The sequence below is a fragment of the Mauremys mutica genome, chromosome 2 (genome assembly GCF_020497125.1).
Source record: "Mauremys mutica isolate MM-2020 ecotype Southern chromosome 2, ASM2049712v1, whole genome shotgun sequence".
Classification (NCBI taxonomy): Eukaryota; Metazoa; Chordata; order Testudines; family Geoemydidae; genus Mauremys; species Mauremys mutica.
In genome coordinates, this window is record NC_059073.1 from 12,352,833 (window position 1) to 12,368,517 (window position 15,685).

Sequence of the window (15,685 nt, forward strand, 5' to 3'; positions counted from 1 at the left end):
ACGGGGCTTGCATTGCCCTAGGTGCACAAAACAAGATACTATTAGAATGTCACTGGAACAAGAAAACAAAGCAAAGTAGCCAGATAGTGATATAAATATATTCAGGCTAAGACTGTGAAATTCAGGTGAGAGTGCTAAAGATCTACCTGTAATGGGACCACTGGCCTTTCTAGCTGAGAGCACCTGATGAAGGACAGTGAGATCACAAAAGGAAAGACGACCTGGTTCTTAAAAGGGCTGAGTGTGTGCAGCTTCCACGGACTTCTATAGGAGCGTGCTCCTCTCAGAACCAGGCCGGACATTCCTGGTTTTGAGGCAGGAGGAAGAAAAAAAAAGGGGGCTCGGGGAATTAAAATGCAGTCTAACCTCCTTTCCTGGAAACCAGCAAGAGCTGAGAAAGCAGTGACCTTGGGAGCACCTGAAGGCCAATGGGAAAATGAACCACCATCACCAATAGAAGCTAAGAGTTCCTGGGCGGGCGTATATTGGTATTTACCTCAATAGACCTGCACCAATTTACATCAGCTGAGGATCTGGACCAAGTTATTTTTTTCAAAGGGATAAATGAGCACCGAAGAGGCAATGCTGCTGCCTTCAAGGAAGCATTTGAAACCATTCCACAAACCCTAGCAGCGGAGATTGAACCTGGGTACTACCAGGGTTGAATCTACCATACATGTAGCCACAGAAGTCAGTCAGTCAGACGTCCAGTGACAGTGCAGGTGATTGCAGCATGGCGGAGGTGGGTAGTTTCTGATGTACTTACTCAACCTATGTATGTGGTAAAATGGAGACATAACGCTGGACTAGAATGTAAATATTCCTCGTTAGTGTCAAGTTGAGTAGAGTTATCGGGGGGAGGAAGAGGGGATTGGTTCCTGGGTCCAGTGCTATTCCTCATCCTCACTGGAGCTGAAAGGAAACTATAATAATGCAGGTTGTGGCTGTCCTGAAGTTACGAGACTGTAATGGGTTAAAGAACACGATTAAAATACAATTCACTCTGGTAAGTTTCGGAAGCGAGCTGAAATCTGCTGAAGTAGATCCAGCATGACTCTTATGCAGGAAGGACTGAAATTATACACAATACAGGCTGCACAGCAGCATTTTAGGGAAGGATCTGGGGTGAGAGTGATAATACTGATTAAGAGTCAATACTATAGCAAAATAAAGGCATGTTATATTGGGTCATATTAATAAAGAGTCACATGGATGCTCAAAAATTATCCACCCCTATTTGCCTTTCCTTAGTTTCTTGATCCCTGGAACACTGCACTCAGTTTTCAACAGCATGGGCCAGATCCTCACCTGATGTAAATCAGCCTAGCTCCACTGATTGCCTTGGGCGCTATCTTGATTTACACCAGTTGAGGATCTGGGTCCATGTTATTAAAAAAAAAGAGAAAGTAGTGAGTAACCTCAACGGCAGACAAGCAAAACTGAGGAAAGGTTGGAGGAAAAAGACCAATAAACTTGGTATTGGTCATGGAGGGCAAGTAATCATGTTGTCATACTGCATTCTAACTGGCTTAGAGAACATACTTATTAATAAATACTACTACAGAAGGAGTATGTATGAGCACAGGATTGGGACCTAGGAATTCCTGAGTATTATGGTGGCAGGTGGCACTAGGCTGCACTGTTAAAGTTCATTTTTGTGACGTGTGAGCAAGTTTCCACTCTTGGGAAGATATGCTGTGGTGGTGTTAGTTTTGAGTTATGCAAAGTTGGGTGTAGAGGAAGCTTTATGGGAACTGTGCAAGCAGCAGGAGAGTCTGCACTCTCTCTGGGGCTCTGCTTAGAGTCAGTTCTTGAGGCAGGGTTGCTCCAGGGAAACCACATATTGGTGCTGAGCTGAGATTCGTGGCAGAAGGATTGCCCCATCTGCTGTTGGACCATGTAATTTCAGGACTGGGGTGTGTGTGTGTGCACGCAAATAAAGCAAGTTGCACTTGGAGTACACCAGACTCTGTCACTAATGTCTCCTTCCCTGGAGAGCAGAACTGCAAGGCCCAGAACATCTGCTGCTTCTCTGTAGTGGGGCCACACTGGTGTCAGAAGGGGAACTGTACTGTTCTGCCCATTTTATACTTGGGGAACAGAGGCAAACACTTGCCCAACATCACAGAGGGCATCACTGCCAGGATGAGAGCTCATCCCTGGTGCACTGAAAGCCCACTGATGAGGCAACCTAATTATGAAATGCTTTGTGAGGGCGATAACGAAGGCAGTCATCAACGGATGACCAGATGAAGTAACATGGCTGAGCAGTACAGTAGCTAACTTCGTCATTGCCAGCTCTTCGCCCAGACGTCTCTGCTGACATCACAGGTCCCGGCTCTCTAGAGTGAGGGGAAAGCGAGGCAGGGGCCACACTGGTGCACATACACCATGCTGATGGATGTGGTATTAAAGCAAAGATAGAACAGAGCAGGCCATATAAAACTTGGGGCCTAGTGGCTAGGGAGCTACTGGATCCCCCAACTTAGAACTTCCATGGGATGGGAGAATCCCCAGATGAGATCAAGCCAGGATAACCAGCTCCTTCACAACCTGCTTTAGTCCCTGGCATAGGAGGCATGTCAGGGATAAGGTAAGCTTAGCAGTTATAAACAATCATAGCCAGCCAGCAGAGTAAAGCAGCCTTCAGCCTGGAATAGAACCTTGTAGAGAGACAGTCCTAGTATCAGAAAGCCACAGCCGTCGTCTTTGCAGCCTTATCTCTGCTACACCCAGCAGATGCTGGCCATAAGTGTAAATTTAGGTCCTTGTGGTGTGTTGAATTACATGGAAATAAAAACAAGTTACAAAGAGAGGCTAGAATTGCAATAGTGTTGAATATTCTGTTTCTCATATTCGTTTTTTCAGTGACTGAACAAATGACAAGAGAGTTTCAGCTATTATCAAATACCCAGACTGAAAGACTTAACATAGAGATTATCAATAGTTTATATAACAATATTTCTATTAGCCCTGCACTACTAAGGGTTATATATGTTAACAAAAAAAGTAGCAGCTGATTTTTCCATCTATTTACAGTATTTTATAGCAATTATATATTCTACTTTATCCCGCGTTGATATAGACACAACTATTCTGCACATATGTATAGTTCTCCAACTCACACAATTTCCTGAAAGGAAGTTACTAGGAAGCATAAGCCAAATGGAACACCAGACCACAGTACAATGGCATTTATTTTCAATTATTTCGCACTCTCTGTGTGATAGCATATGGTGCCTTCATGTAACTTAAAAATAAGTTGAATTATTTTCTTAGGTATGTTCGGAGCTAAATAATGGCAGTCCTTTTTGTGTTTTATTTCTCTAGTTATATTTTATTGCAATTGTCACCCCCTCTGCCCTCCCAAAATAAGGGAGCAACGAAAGCAAAAAGAACAAAGAAGTAAAGGAGTGGGGAGGGAGGGAAAGGAAAGGCAGGACGGGGGCAGGGATTGGAAAGGAGAGCAACATCTGTTTCCATCAGGTTTCTAAAAAGTCAGACCAAATCTTTTCAAATTTGTCGGAGGTCCCGCCTCTCCAAAACATTACCGGCTCTTTAGCTGCCCGGTCAGCAAAGTCTATGTGCCAGGCTGCTCCCCCTGGATGCAGTCTGCTCTTCCAGCTAAGCCGTATCAGTCATTTGTCTACAAGCAGTGCACTGGAGAGCCAAGCATTCGGTGAAGCTGGGATGTTTCCAAGATAATGGGCTATATCCCAAAACGCAGCTCTTGGAAGTCATTTTATGGAGGTATCCAATATCGTATTAATCCTCCGGCAGCCAAAAGGACTGTATCCTGGGACAGTCCCAAAACAGGTCAGCCTCTATGGCTCCGGGAGACAAGTATGGACAAAATATATTTTTTTTTCTGCCAAATCAGCCATAATTGTAGATCAACAGTAGATTTTTTTTCGGACTTGCAAGGCACTTCCCCATTGGCTAGGGTTCAAGGACATACACAAATCTTTTTTGCATGTCTGGTGCAGGGAATCTAAATTACAGAGGGTCGTCATAACAGGCTAAGCTAGCTGGGCAGTCCCAGTTAATGGAGTGGTATTGGGGTGGGGTTTGTTTGCATAGCTCCAAGAAATGTTGCTGCCACTAGCAAGCATATAATATATTGAAATTAAATTTGCCAAAGACAGAGCTACTACAGCTCTGGTTCCATTCCTAAGAACTTGTCAGGTCCCAAATATTCTACACTTGTTTTTTAAAGGAATGCTTACTTCTTAAAGTTGCCATAACTGGAAATAGCCAAATATCTTGGCACACCAGCAGACAACAAGTGCTATTAGGGAAAGTCAGCATTTTATATAACGCCCCATAAATACAGATACAGCAGGAATGGAAAGTCATCCTGGTGTTAATCGGGCTGCCAGTTTAGAAAGATACTTTGAATTTACAGTAATTCTATCACCCATGATGAATCAGTCAAATTTAATATTTTTCCAGACAAACATTTCCAGCTGTCAAGATATCAAAATTATTATTTTGTAGGATGATACTTATGTATCTTTAAGAACTCGCTCAAACTGAATTATTGAGCAATACTCTCTGCTGGTTCAGCTTCACTGAAGTCAAATTACCTTAGCAAAGAACTTTGTCATGAAAGGTCAAGATTATGGGCCATGTTTGTAAAATGTAATCTCCGAGGTTTAAAAATCTAGTGATCTCTCTACTCAGTCTTCCAGTTCCTTACTGAGAGTGCAGATCGTGGCTGATCATGACAGGGTGCAAACAGAAATTCCCTTTTGTTTCTATATACTACAATAATGTAGTTACCACTGAAACGATACTAATAAATTAAAAATAACACTGATGCATTGTTAAAGACATCTGAAGGGTGAAGTTGGAGTAACAAAATCCAAACTGGTAAGTTTTCCAACAATGGTATTTACACACACTTGGAAAAATTAAATCTATTCAACCTTCCAAATAGCAATCTTCCCTTCTTCCCTTCCAGAACCACTAAGAACATATCTGTCCTCTGCAGAGCACAGTGCCTTCACCGTATCAGCATGGCCCACCAACTCCTTCTCCACAGTTTTCTTTTCAGCATCTATCACGTAGATCTTTCCCCTGGTTTTGCCCTGGGATATTCCTCTGCTGCCAATCCAGATCTGAAAAGCAGAATAAATTTTTAATGCATTACATTCCACTTCTGTTCGAAGATACAGCCTAAGCTGTTTCGACAAAGAAGTTGATTTATATGCCCCCAAAAGGTACAGTCAGTGGTACTCTGGTCATGTTTGAAAACGGTAAAACCCAAGATCTCTCAAAACTACTTGTTGGAGCCAATGGTTTGTATGTTTCTATACAGGATGTATAGCCACTATTACATTTTTAATAAGGATTGCTAACTAGAAAGAAGCATATTTAAGAATGACAAAATGGGCAAAATTATTTGTCTTTGCTTCCTTGCTAAAATAAGGAAATCATATAGTAAATTGTCTGATTTTAAGTAAATGAATTAGAAGTAAGCCTGTAGCAGACAGCTGTAACACTATCATCTTCTGTCGTTGCCAGGTAGGCACTCTGGCCCAGCCTGGCAACTCCAGTAAATGCTGTTTCGTGTTTACAGCAGGGATATGTGGGTATTATAGCTCTTACCATTGGCTCTGTCCTATCCTAGGGCAGAAAGAGCCAAGTTGCTGCATCGCTGGCAGGCTTAAAGACAGGAGTATTGAATGTTCAAACTGGGGAGATGGGAAGCTCAGGAATGTTTGCTGATTTTTCATTTTTGGATAAGGGAGTTGGACAATGTTATGTACAGTGTTACTGGGCTATGAATGAGTGGAGGGGAAGAGGGATGACGCTGCAGATGGAGCAGAAGAGGGGTCTGGGTTTCTGAATAATCCTTTAATTTACAGGCTGGTTGGGTATCCCAGAGCTTGTGGGGTTCTGTTTCTACGGTACCTTTCTCTGTTTTCCCATTAGGTCCTGGCTCCCCAACCTAGCGCCAGTGGCAGAGCAGCTTCCCAACTCCACAGGGTGCTTTATGAAGTGATGGTACATTTCGGGGGAGATGGGCTGGGATTATTTCAGAAGGGTCTGGAGTTACTGTCACCATCTCACTGTGGAATATTTTTGCTATTATTTATGGAAATGACCTTTGCCCCTGACCAAATGGTGCCCTCACTTGCAGCAGCCACAGACCTCTGAAAGTGACTGGTATATTGTGACTGAGAGGGCTGAGTGACACGCCCAGAAGATGGTGACATAGGGGAACTGCTCGGGTCCTTTAACCCTGTTAGGGTGGGCACATGATGATTAGATAGGAAGAGACCATCTTCCAGACGCAGGCCAGCTAATCAGCATTTATTATTTTTCCACTAGTCTTTCCTTGCGCTTTATCATTGTAGCATAAGGCATTAAATGTCAGGGGACCTAATCTTTGGTTCATACTGTTTAGTGAAAAGGTCAGTGACTAACAAAGTCATCATACATTTAATCATGGATGAGACTTCTGGCCTTGCTTATATGTTTGAATACTAGATGGTCAATTATGTTGGGCTGCTATTAGCTCAGGGCTACTCATGTCTCAGACCAATGTGCGTGGCAAGCCCACAATAAAACAACTCAACTGATGACAGTGCTGTAAACACAAACTGCATTACACCTAGGAAACGGGCAACAAATAAAAATATTAAATTAACGGAATATATTCTACCTGACTTTTTACTTTTATCATACAGGTAATCTCAGAACAGTCTTGAAGATGAATCTTTTGAGGCATTCTGGAGAGATCTGTTGCATTCCAAATATACAGGTCACTACTTCCTGAACATGACGTCCATACTTGGTCCCCCTAAAGCACAGAAAGAATATGACCAATCTTACCAGTGTACTCACAAACATATCCTAAGAAATAATTGTACAGCACTGTTTATAAAGCAGAGGCTTCCTATAAGACAAATTACCAGCCTAAAATTTAATACCTCAGGAAACAGCTGGAAACAGAGAAAATGCAAACAAACATCCTTCAGATTCTCTTCAATCTTCATTTCTTGCCGAGGAGACCCATTAGTTGTTGCTACAAGTATACCACTTCCTGTACCTTGAATAGTAAAAATACGAGGTTAGTAGTCGAAGTACTGACTTCTTTTTTCCCCCTCAACAAAACCATGGAAAGCTAGGCAGGAGTAAATGTGTACATGCAGAACTGTGGGGTCACCAATAGTATCTTTCCTAAAACACACAATGAAAACTATATATGGTACTCTGTTCCCAATGGACTTCTCACAGTGTACAGTCTTATGTCTATTCTGCAATTACAAGCATGCCTGTTGGTACTCTAGGTGCTAATAGAAAAGGAAAAGAAAACTTACAAAAATTTAAGCATCACTATTTGGTTCTCAGTGTGCACAAGTATTTGCTGCTATAGACCTAAGACAGAGATTTTCTGTACTACAGAAGTTGTAGGGTGGATTTCTGGCCCCAATGAAAATAATGGGAGTGTTACCACTGACTGCACATCAGGCCAGGATTTTACCCAGAGTCTTTAGCAGCTTTTTTGTCACTCAGTGTGCATACTTGATACACAGTGGAGCCTAGGTCTATGGTAGTATTGAGTGTTAAGGCAATACTGGGTGGATAAGCCTTAGGTTTCTTGAACCAACCTGTACTTGGAAAAGATGCCTTATTGAGGACCTTTTACTCTGGTACTGAAGCCTTAGCATATCCTACTCAGCTCCTACAAACAGGATGGCAGAACACTTGGAAGCAGTTAAAGGTGACTGCCGAGACTATCAAGCTGGACCTGTGCCATAATAGGTGGCTCAAATACAGACCCACAACTTCAGATACTATTACCACTAGACCCCATAGACTTAAAAGAACTTCTCTTTTAAGGGTTCCCATGCCAATTTACAGGCATCTTCAGGTGAGACTGATGCGTCTAGATGTCATATCCTGCAGTGAATGCAACATCCCTGAACAGATGTTCAATCCAGATGAGACATGGCCATCCAGAGGCAACTCTCATCCTCCCATGCAGTAACCCAGCAATTTTATCCTAGGTGGGACTTCTTGCTATCACAAGAGGATATGTGTAAGACCCTGATCAGGCAAAATGCTTAATTTAAAGCACAATAATAGTCCCAACAAACTCAATAGGACTACTCTATACTATTTAAACAGCCTGAATGGAGATGGGTGGATGAAGAGAACTGGTTAATCATACAAAAATAAAAGAAGTGGCATGAAATTGTACTGTTCTTTACATTAAAGTGACATAATGTGCATAAACTTTTTTTAAAAATTCCAATATCTGAGGCATGAAGAACTTACAGCACCAAAGATGGTTGTCATGGAGTTTGACAGAAAAAAGATCTTTGCAGGGCAGTTGAAGTCTACGGTTTACTTTCAAAGTGCTAATGTTCCAAGCAATCACTGTCCCATCTAAACTGCATGAATATGCTTCGCTGTTGACGTAAAAAAAGCAAAATTAAAAATGGCATGGTGTACAATCAAATCCAGAACGGAGATCTCATATAAGGAAGAGAACGCTGTTATAGGTCTCCCACCACAACAAAAACATTAATGCCAAGTCAAAGCAGAGATCTTTACTTCCAAGAGTAGTAGAAATATTAGATTAAAATACATCAATGAGCCACAACGGAGTGTGCATTAAAGTCTACAGGACAGTAGCACAGGAGTAGTCCCCAAGCGCCAGGGCAGTATGCTGGAAGGGAATCACAGCAGGTGGCAGGGAGAGGCTGGCTTTGGCAGCAGAAGTTAGGCTTGGCACGTGCACTTCTGCATTATTAATTTTAAAAAGAATCATACGATGTATTTTAACTTATTTTTCTTCTTCCGTTCACTTTTGTATAAAGACAAATAAATCCAGAACTGGGTTGTAAAAGTATGATGAATCTATTGTGTGGACAAAGCAAAAATGGAATGATCTTTAAGAGGCTTCAGTGTGCAATTTATCACTGGTTGCCTGCAACTCCCCTTTGGTCTCATCTCTGTCTCAGGAAAGCAGAACTATTTTGGAAATAAGATGTCATTGTGAAACTGATCACATCAGCTACATTGGGCTACCTATATAGAAGGTTAAATATAGTATCTTGTAGTTGACTGTTTTATCTGGACCCTGACATATAATTGCATGATTTCTCTTAAGGTTATATTTAGTCTAGATGTTGATTAGCGATTAGAGGGGAAAAAACAACATTATCTTGTTTAAAATTCTCTCTAATATTACACATTTGTCCAGCTTCAGAAGCTCTAGTACTAAGAATGTCTCCCACGTTAGCTGGTATGTATATTTAAAAAAATGGAGCTTTGTAATCAAATTTACCTGGATACACTGTTCCTGTTCTCTACAATGATGTCCATAACATGAGCGCGGTGGTCATTTAGTTGCTTATTGCAAGACATACTATGGGTGTTGATTATGTAAATAATGGCATCTTGAGAACCGATCCATACTTGGCTCTGCTCTACCATTACCATACAAGTCTAGAGGGGAAAAAAGTGCAAGATTTCTTTTAAAAATTCAGTACAGAAGGCTATCACTCTTGAAAGAAGTACACAAACATGTTATATCAGTGGTTCTGAACCTTTCCAGACTACTGTACCCCTTTTAAGAGTGATTTGTCTTGTATACCCCCAAATTTCACCTCACTTAAAAACTACTTGCTTACAAAATCAGACATAAAAATACAGAAGTGTCACAGCACACTATTACTGAAAAATTGCTGACTGTCATTTTTACCATAATTATAAAATAAATGAATTGGAATATAAATATTGTACTTACATTTCAGTCTATAGTATATAGAACAATATACACAATCCATTGTAGGAAATTTTAGTTTGTACCGACTTTGCTAGCGCTTTTTATGTAGCCTGTTGTAAAACTAGGCAAATAACTAGATGGAGTTGATGTACCCCAGGAAGACCTCTGCATATCCCAAGAGGTACATGTACCCCTGGTTGAGAGCCACTGTGTTATACAAAGAGTTTTTCTAGTGGCTAACGTCAGAGCAAGAATCAAGATTCCTCAGTTCTTTCTCGGCTCTGTCACTACAAGGCTGTATGACTGAAGATAAGTGATGTCATCGCTATGGCTCAGTTCATCCTTCAAAGAAGTAGGCTTAATAATACTTACCGATACCTATCTCAAAAGAGTGTTTGGGGGCTTAAAATAGAATGTAAAACTCTATGAGATCTTCAGATGAAAAACACTACAGAACCTCAAAGTATTACACATTTCTTTCCTACATAAGAGACACTCTTCCATTTGTATGAAATGTATTTCTCTCTTCAATTAGAAGTGAAACATTCATTTAATTTTTGAACTAGAAATAGCAGCAGCAGTATTTTAAACACAGGATGTTCTGAAATAATGTACTTCTTATTTCCCACATTAATACCCACCCCATCTCTCAAAAGATCTCAGCCATCCACAACCTCTCAATAACTCGCTCCCTCCAGCTCCTGGATCCCTTCATCAAACACTGCCTCTGCAGCTGTCCTTTCTGAGGCCTCTCCTCTTTTCACACACACCATCCTTGGTCAGACTGTGGTGTGCTTCTCCGCTCCCATTCTTGCCAGTTTCGGCTCCTCCCACCTCCCCCTTCCCAGGCTTTCCTTTCTTTTGAACAGCACTGCATCTGCACCTTCTTTGCCCACTTCACGCTGCTGTCATTTACCATCCACCCAACTCCTCACATCATCCTTCCTTTCGATTCAGTCTCCTGACACACTCTTCCTCTCCTTGCTATCTCCCACTCATCCTTGGTGACTTCAAGTTCCATGCTGATGACTCACATGACCTCTTAGCTGTACCTTCACCTCTTCCTTTGATCAGTAGTTCTGGATCAACTCTCCCAGTCACAAGGGCTGTTCACTTGACTTGGTCTTCACCAAGCAATGCTCTCTCTAGTCTCTCTATTGATGAGTTCCCCCTCTCAGACCATCGCCTGGTTTCTTTCCACATCGCCCATCAGCTCCCCAAGCAGCCTCTGTGTCTTGCAGCCCAGCAGCATTGATGACTTCTTGTCTGCTCTCAGCCCTCTCTTCCTTTAGTTCCACTGATAGTTGTTGACTCCCTCCAAGCTTCACTCTCCTCCAGTTTCAACTCTTTCGCCCATCTCCCACCCCATCAATACCTCAGCCCTGGCTTATCCTTAACATCTGTTTCCTCTGCTCCTGGTCTCGCACTGCAGAGCGTCTCTGATGGAAATCCAATAACCTGGCTGCCTTCCTCAACTCTACATTTGTTCTCTCCTCCTTCACTTCTCCCATCTTCCTAGTTCAGTGGTTTTCAACCTTTTTTCATCTGAAGACCCCTACAAATTTTCAATAGAGGCGCAGACTCCTTTGGAAATCTTAGGCATAGTCCGCGGCCCCCCAAGGGTCTGCGGACGTTGGGTTGAAAACCACTGTTCTAGTTAAACAGCTCTACTTCTCCAACTTACCTGAGTACCATGCCTGCAATCTCAGCTGTCTTTTTGCCATGTTTGATTCACTAATCAAACCCACTTCATCTCTTGCCTCCACTTCTCTCTCTGCACAGGATTTCTCTAATTTCTTCCAAGAGAAACCTGACAAAATGACTGTCCCCCTATCCTTGACTTGCCTTTCCTCTCCCCTCATACAACTTTCTCCTCCTCCTCCGTTACAGATAAAGAAGTTTCTTGTTTGCTCTCCTCTAACCCCTCCACTTGCCATCTCCTCCCACCATCCCATCCCCTGGTCCCCTTGCACCTACTTTCTTCCCCTCCCTTACTCTTCTCCTTAACCTCGCACTAGCCTCTGGATCTTTCCCCTCACAATACAAGCAATGATCTAGTCTCTTCTATTTTAAAAAGCCCATCCGAGCCCACTGTATCTCCCTTCTTCCTTTCATCTGTAAGCTCGCTGAATGCACTGGTTATAATCTGGAGTTCCTCTCCTTCAATTCCATCCTAGACCCCCTCCAATCAGGGTTCTGCCCTTTGCACACCACTGAAACTGCTTGCCAAATGCTCTGATAATCTTTTCCAAGACAAAGCTCAGAACTAGTATGCCATCCTCCTCCTCCTTGGCCTGTCAGCCACCTTTGACACAATCGACCATGCTCCTCTTCTTGAAATCTTGTCCTTCCTTGGCTTCTGTGACACTCTCCTCATCTCTCAACATGCTCCTTCAGCGTGTCCTTCTGAGGCTCCTCCTCATCACCCCCTCCCTCTTTCTGTGGGCATTCCTCAGGGTAATCTCATCCAGAAACTCAAATTCAACTACTGACTTTATGCTGATGATTTACACATTTATCTCTTTACCCCAGACCTGTCCTCCTCTTTCCAAACTAAAATCTTGACCTGTCTTGCTGACATCTCCTCATGGATGTCTAGCCAACAACTCAAGATCAACATGATTCAAAACAGAGCTCCTAATCTTCTCCTCCCCACCCCTTTCTCAATCACTGCAAACACCTCCTCCCTCCCTCCCGCCCGCCAACCTGCCTGTCACACAGGCTCGTAGCCAGGGTGTCTTCTTCAACTCTGACTTCTTTCTAGGTCCTCATACCCAGGCTATGTCTAAATCCTGATGTCTCCTTCTGCATAACATCTCTAAGACACAGCCTTTCCTAACCATGCACACAGCTAAAACTCTCATCCAGGCTCTCAATATCTCACATCTATATTACTTCAACTTCCTTCTCTCTGGACTTGACAATGCAATCTTGCCCCATTCAGAATACTGCTGTGACGATCATTCTCCTAGCTTGTCGCTTTGACCATGTTATCCCTCTCACTGTTTCCTCCACTGGCTCCCTCTTCTCTATCACCTCATACGTAAGCTGTTTGTCTTCTCTTTCAAGCCCCTTCCCAGCCTATCCCCACCCATCACCTCTCATTCACTATCATAGAATCATAGAGTATCAGGGTTGGAAGGGACCTCAAGAGGTTAATTCCCAACTTCCAGTCAGCCCACAATACCAGCCTCCATCACCCACTTTTTAAATATCCAAACAAACATATTTGTGCTTTTGCTCGTGCTGCCCCTCACTTGAGAGAAGCTCTTTTTAAACCTCCACAAAGCTACCTCATTATCCACCTTCAAAACCCTCCTTAAAAGTCTCCTTTGCCATAATGCCTTTAACTGGTAGGCTGCTGGTGTACTGAGACTACTGCCTATCACGCTGACCAATATTGTCCCATTGTTTCCTTGTACTCCTCCCATCTATATCTGTATCTATCTGTTGTAGCTTGTTTTAGACTTTGATTGTAAGCTCTTTGGGGCAAGGACCATCTTTTTGCTCTGTATTTGTACAATGTCTGGCACAGTAGGGTCCCTGATACAAGACCAGGGCTCCTAAGCACTATGGTAATACAAATAATTAACAACAAGGCTAGTCTCACTCACCAGTTTAGAGCTGCCCACTTTAAAACAGTGTTGCTGAATAGTCCAGGTAGATGCATCAAACACAATCACCTTCCCCTCACTTAAAGCACACCATAACTTTGGACGGGCATCTTCAATTCTATCTCCTGCATCGAGGTGCCCTATTATTGGGGGGGAAAGAGGAATAAACAGTACTCTTAGCTACATTTGGAGACGTTATTAAGCAGAATATCTTCCTGGTGGAACGTGATATTAGTGCCCCAGAACCTACATTAGGTAGCTATTGAGTTGCAACCACTTTATATCATGCTGATTATAATCATCCCACTGTATCTTGTGCTCCTCCATGTCTGTTTATTCAGTCCACCTGTTTTGCATCTCAGACTTGTAAGCTCTTCAGAGCATGGATCATCTTTTTGCTGTATATTTGTAACGTGCCTAGCTCTAGCATGAGCCCTGATCCCCGCCTGGGGCATCTGGGTGCGACTGCAATATACTTAACAGATAATACACCGGCCGGCTATTGGGTTTTGGGTAAAATGTAAGATTTTATGTTTTGACCTACAAACCTCTAAAAGGCCTGGGAGACACCTACTTGCAAGAATGCTTCTTTCCTTGCATTGGACTGCCACATCTGCAGGCAAAAGCAGCTCCAGCTGGAACCCCCTCAGTATAAAACAGAGGGTACCCTTAACTTTAGAACTTATTCTCCCTTCTGGTTTCAAATAGCCTGAGTTTGCTGACTCTCATGACATGCTGCAAGGCCCATTAACCAGACTGTAGGGGCTGTGTGCTTCACAAAGGCTAGGATTTGTGGGAAAAGTGGAGTATAACCTGGGTATGAATTCATCTTTGAGTTGTTTTCTGGGTTTCTTTCATCAGGAATGAGAAGGTGGTGTTGATTTAGACTTTCAGGAGGGCTGTATTTTTAAATTTATGGCAACTGTGTTTAGAGGTGGGGGGATAGGTACTTTTTTATTATATGCTGAGCTGCTTGCACCACCTATTATTAAGGTTGCTTGACCCTTCCTATTACAAGACACTCTTTCAGTTGCTCATAAGTTTGCCAACGTGTTTGGGCTGAAATCTGCCATGCTGGGTGCTTGCCTCAGGCTGAATGTTTCTGAAAAATTTCAGCCAAAATGGTACAGCCTTTCCAAGAATGAGGTTAAGGAAATAATCTGTTTTATCCATGTTTAAAAATTCTGGTGACCTTTTCTTTGAAAAGCTCTACCGCCTCCATGCTTTGGAGCAGTAACTTGAAATTTGGCAAGGGGTCACCTTTCAGTCTAGGATGTGCCTTTTACTTCCCATGAAAATTCATCCAAATTTGGCCAAGTTATAAAATATGCTCAGTGAGTCTTAAAATTTTAGCAGTTAAATTCCATGAATATGCTGTCCTGACTGGGCAGGCCCTGCCTGGGGCTGAGCAGGACTCTTCCTGCAATTACAGCTGTGGACAGCTGCAGGCAGTGTTGGGTCTCAGCACCAGAACGAAGAAAAGACGACAGGCTCTCCTGCGTTCCCACTGACCCCTCTGCTGGGCCCAAGAAGCCTAGAGGAAGAAGATGCCTGATCTGAATACAGAAAGGACAAGAGGCCGACCTGTAGGGAGAGGTAAACTGGAATTGGGAGTGGAGGGGGACAATGGGATTAGGGTGGGGTACCCAAGCCTGGAACTATGAGCCAGAGGGTGGGGTGAAAGGCTGAGGTTATGTGACTAAGGGTGTCCGAATAGTAATGCAAACCAAAGTGCTGCGATGTAACTCCCTGTGTGGATGCAAACTAAAAGGTTCCTAGTTCATGTTAACATTGTCCTCTTCAAACAAGAATATGTTAACACAAACTAGGAAACTTTGAGTTCACACCCATATGACCCACACAGGAGTCACAGCACAGCACAGCACTTTGGTCTGCACTGCTATTCAGACTGTGGGGAAGGGCAAACAAGCCCTGAGATTGGATGAGGAGCTGGGGGAGTTTGGGACTGGCTGTGCAAAGAGACTGGGAGAGCGAGCCAGAGGGGAGGTGGGTGTGGGATACTGAGATTGGATTAGGACCCCAGGGAGGGAGGCCACTGGGGCCACAGTGGGGAAGAGAGTGACAAATTGGAAGAGGAGCTGGAAAGAGGTAACTGGGACTGGGGGGAGGAGGAGGAGAAGATTGGACTAGAAGCTTGAGGAGTCAAGACTGGGACTGTCTACATGAGAAGAATGGGACTGGGACAAGGTGCCAGGGGGACAGGAGAGGAGTGAGACAATTTGGAGGAGACATGGCAGAAGGATTCATGCTTCAGAAGAGTCTGGGCCCTCGAACACACTTCCCTGCTCCAGAGACGGGATTGGAA

General features: G+C 43.2%; 1 protein-coding gene across 1 annotated transcript in view; it reads right to left on the bottom strand.

Annotated features, from left to right (window-relative positions):
• Nucleotides 1–2,712: 2,712 nt before the first annotated feature.
• The window catches only part of DENND3 (DENN domain containing 3), a 72,937-nt gene continuing 59,964 nt past the window's right edge, over nt 2,713–15,685 (bottom strand). The window contains exons 18-23 of the mRNA XM_045007062.1: nt 13,360–13,499; nt 9,305–9,465; nt 8,290–8,423; nt 6,939–7,057; nt 6,671–6,808; nt 2,713–5,120 (exon numbers count right to left, since the gene is read on the bottom strand). Coding sequence (XP_044862997.1) covers nt 4,920–5,120; nt 6,671–6,808; nt 6,939–7,057; nt 8,290–8,423; nt 9,305–9,465; nt 13,360–13,499 — 893 coding nt within the window. The 3' untranslated portion in view covers nt 2,713–4,919. The remainder of the gene's footprint in view (nt 5,121–6,670; nt 6,809–6,938; nt 7,058–8,289; nt 8,424–9,304; nt 9,466–13,359; nt 13,500–15,685) is intronic.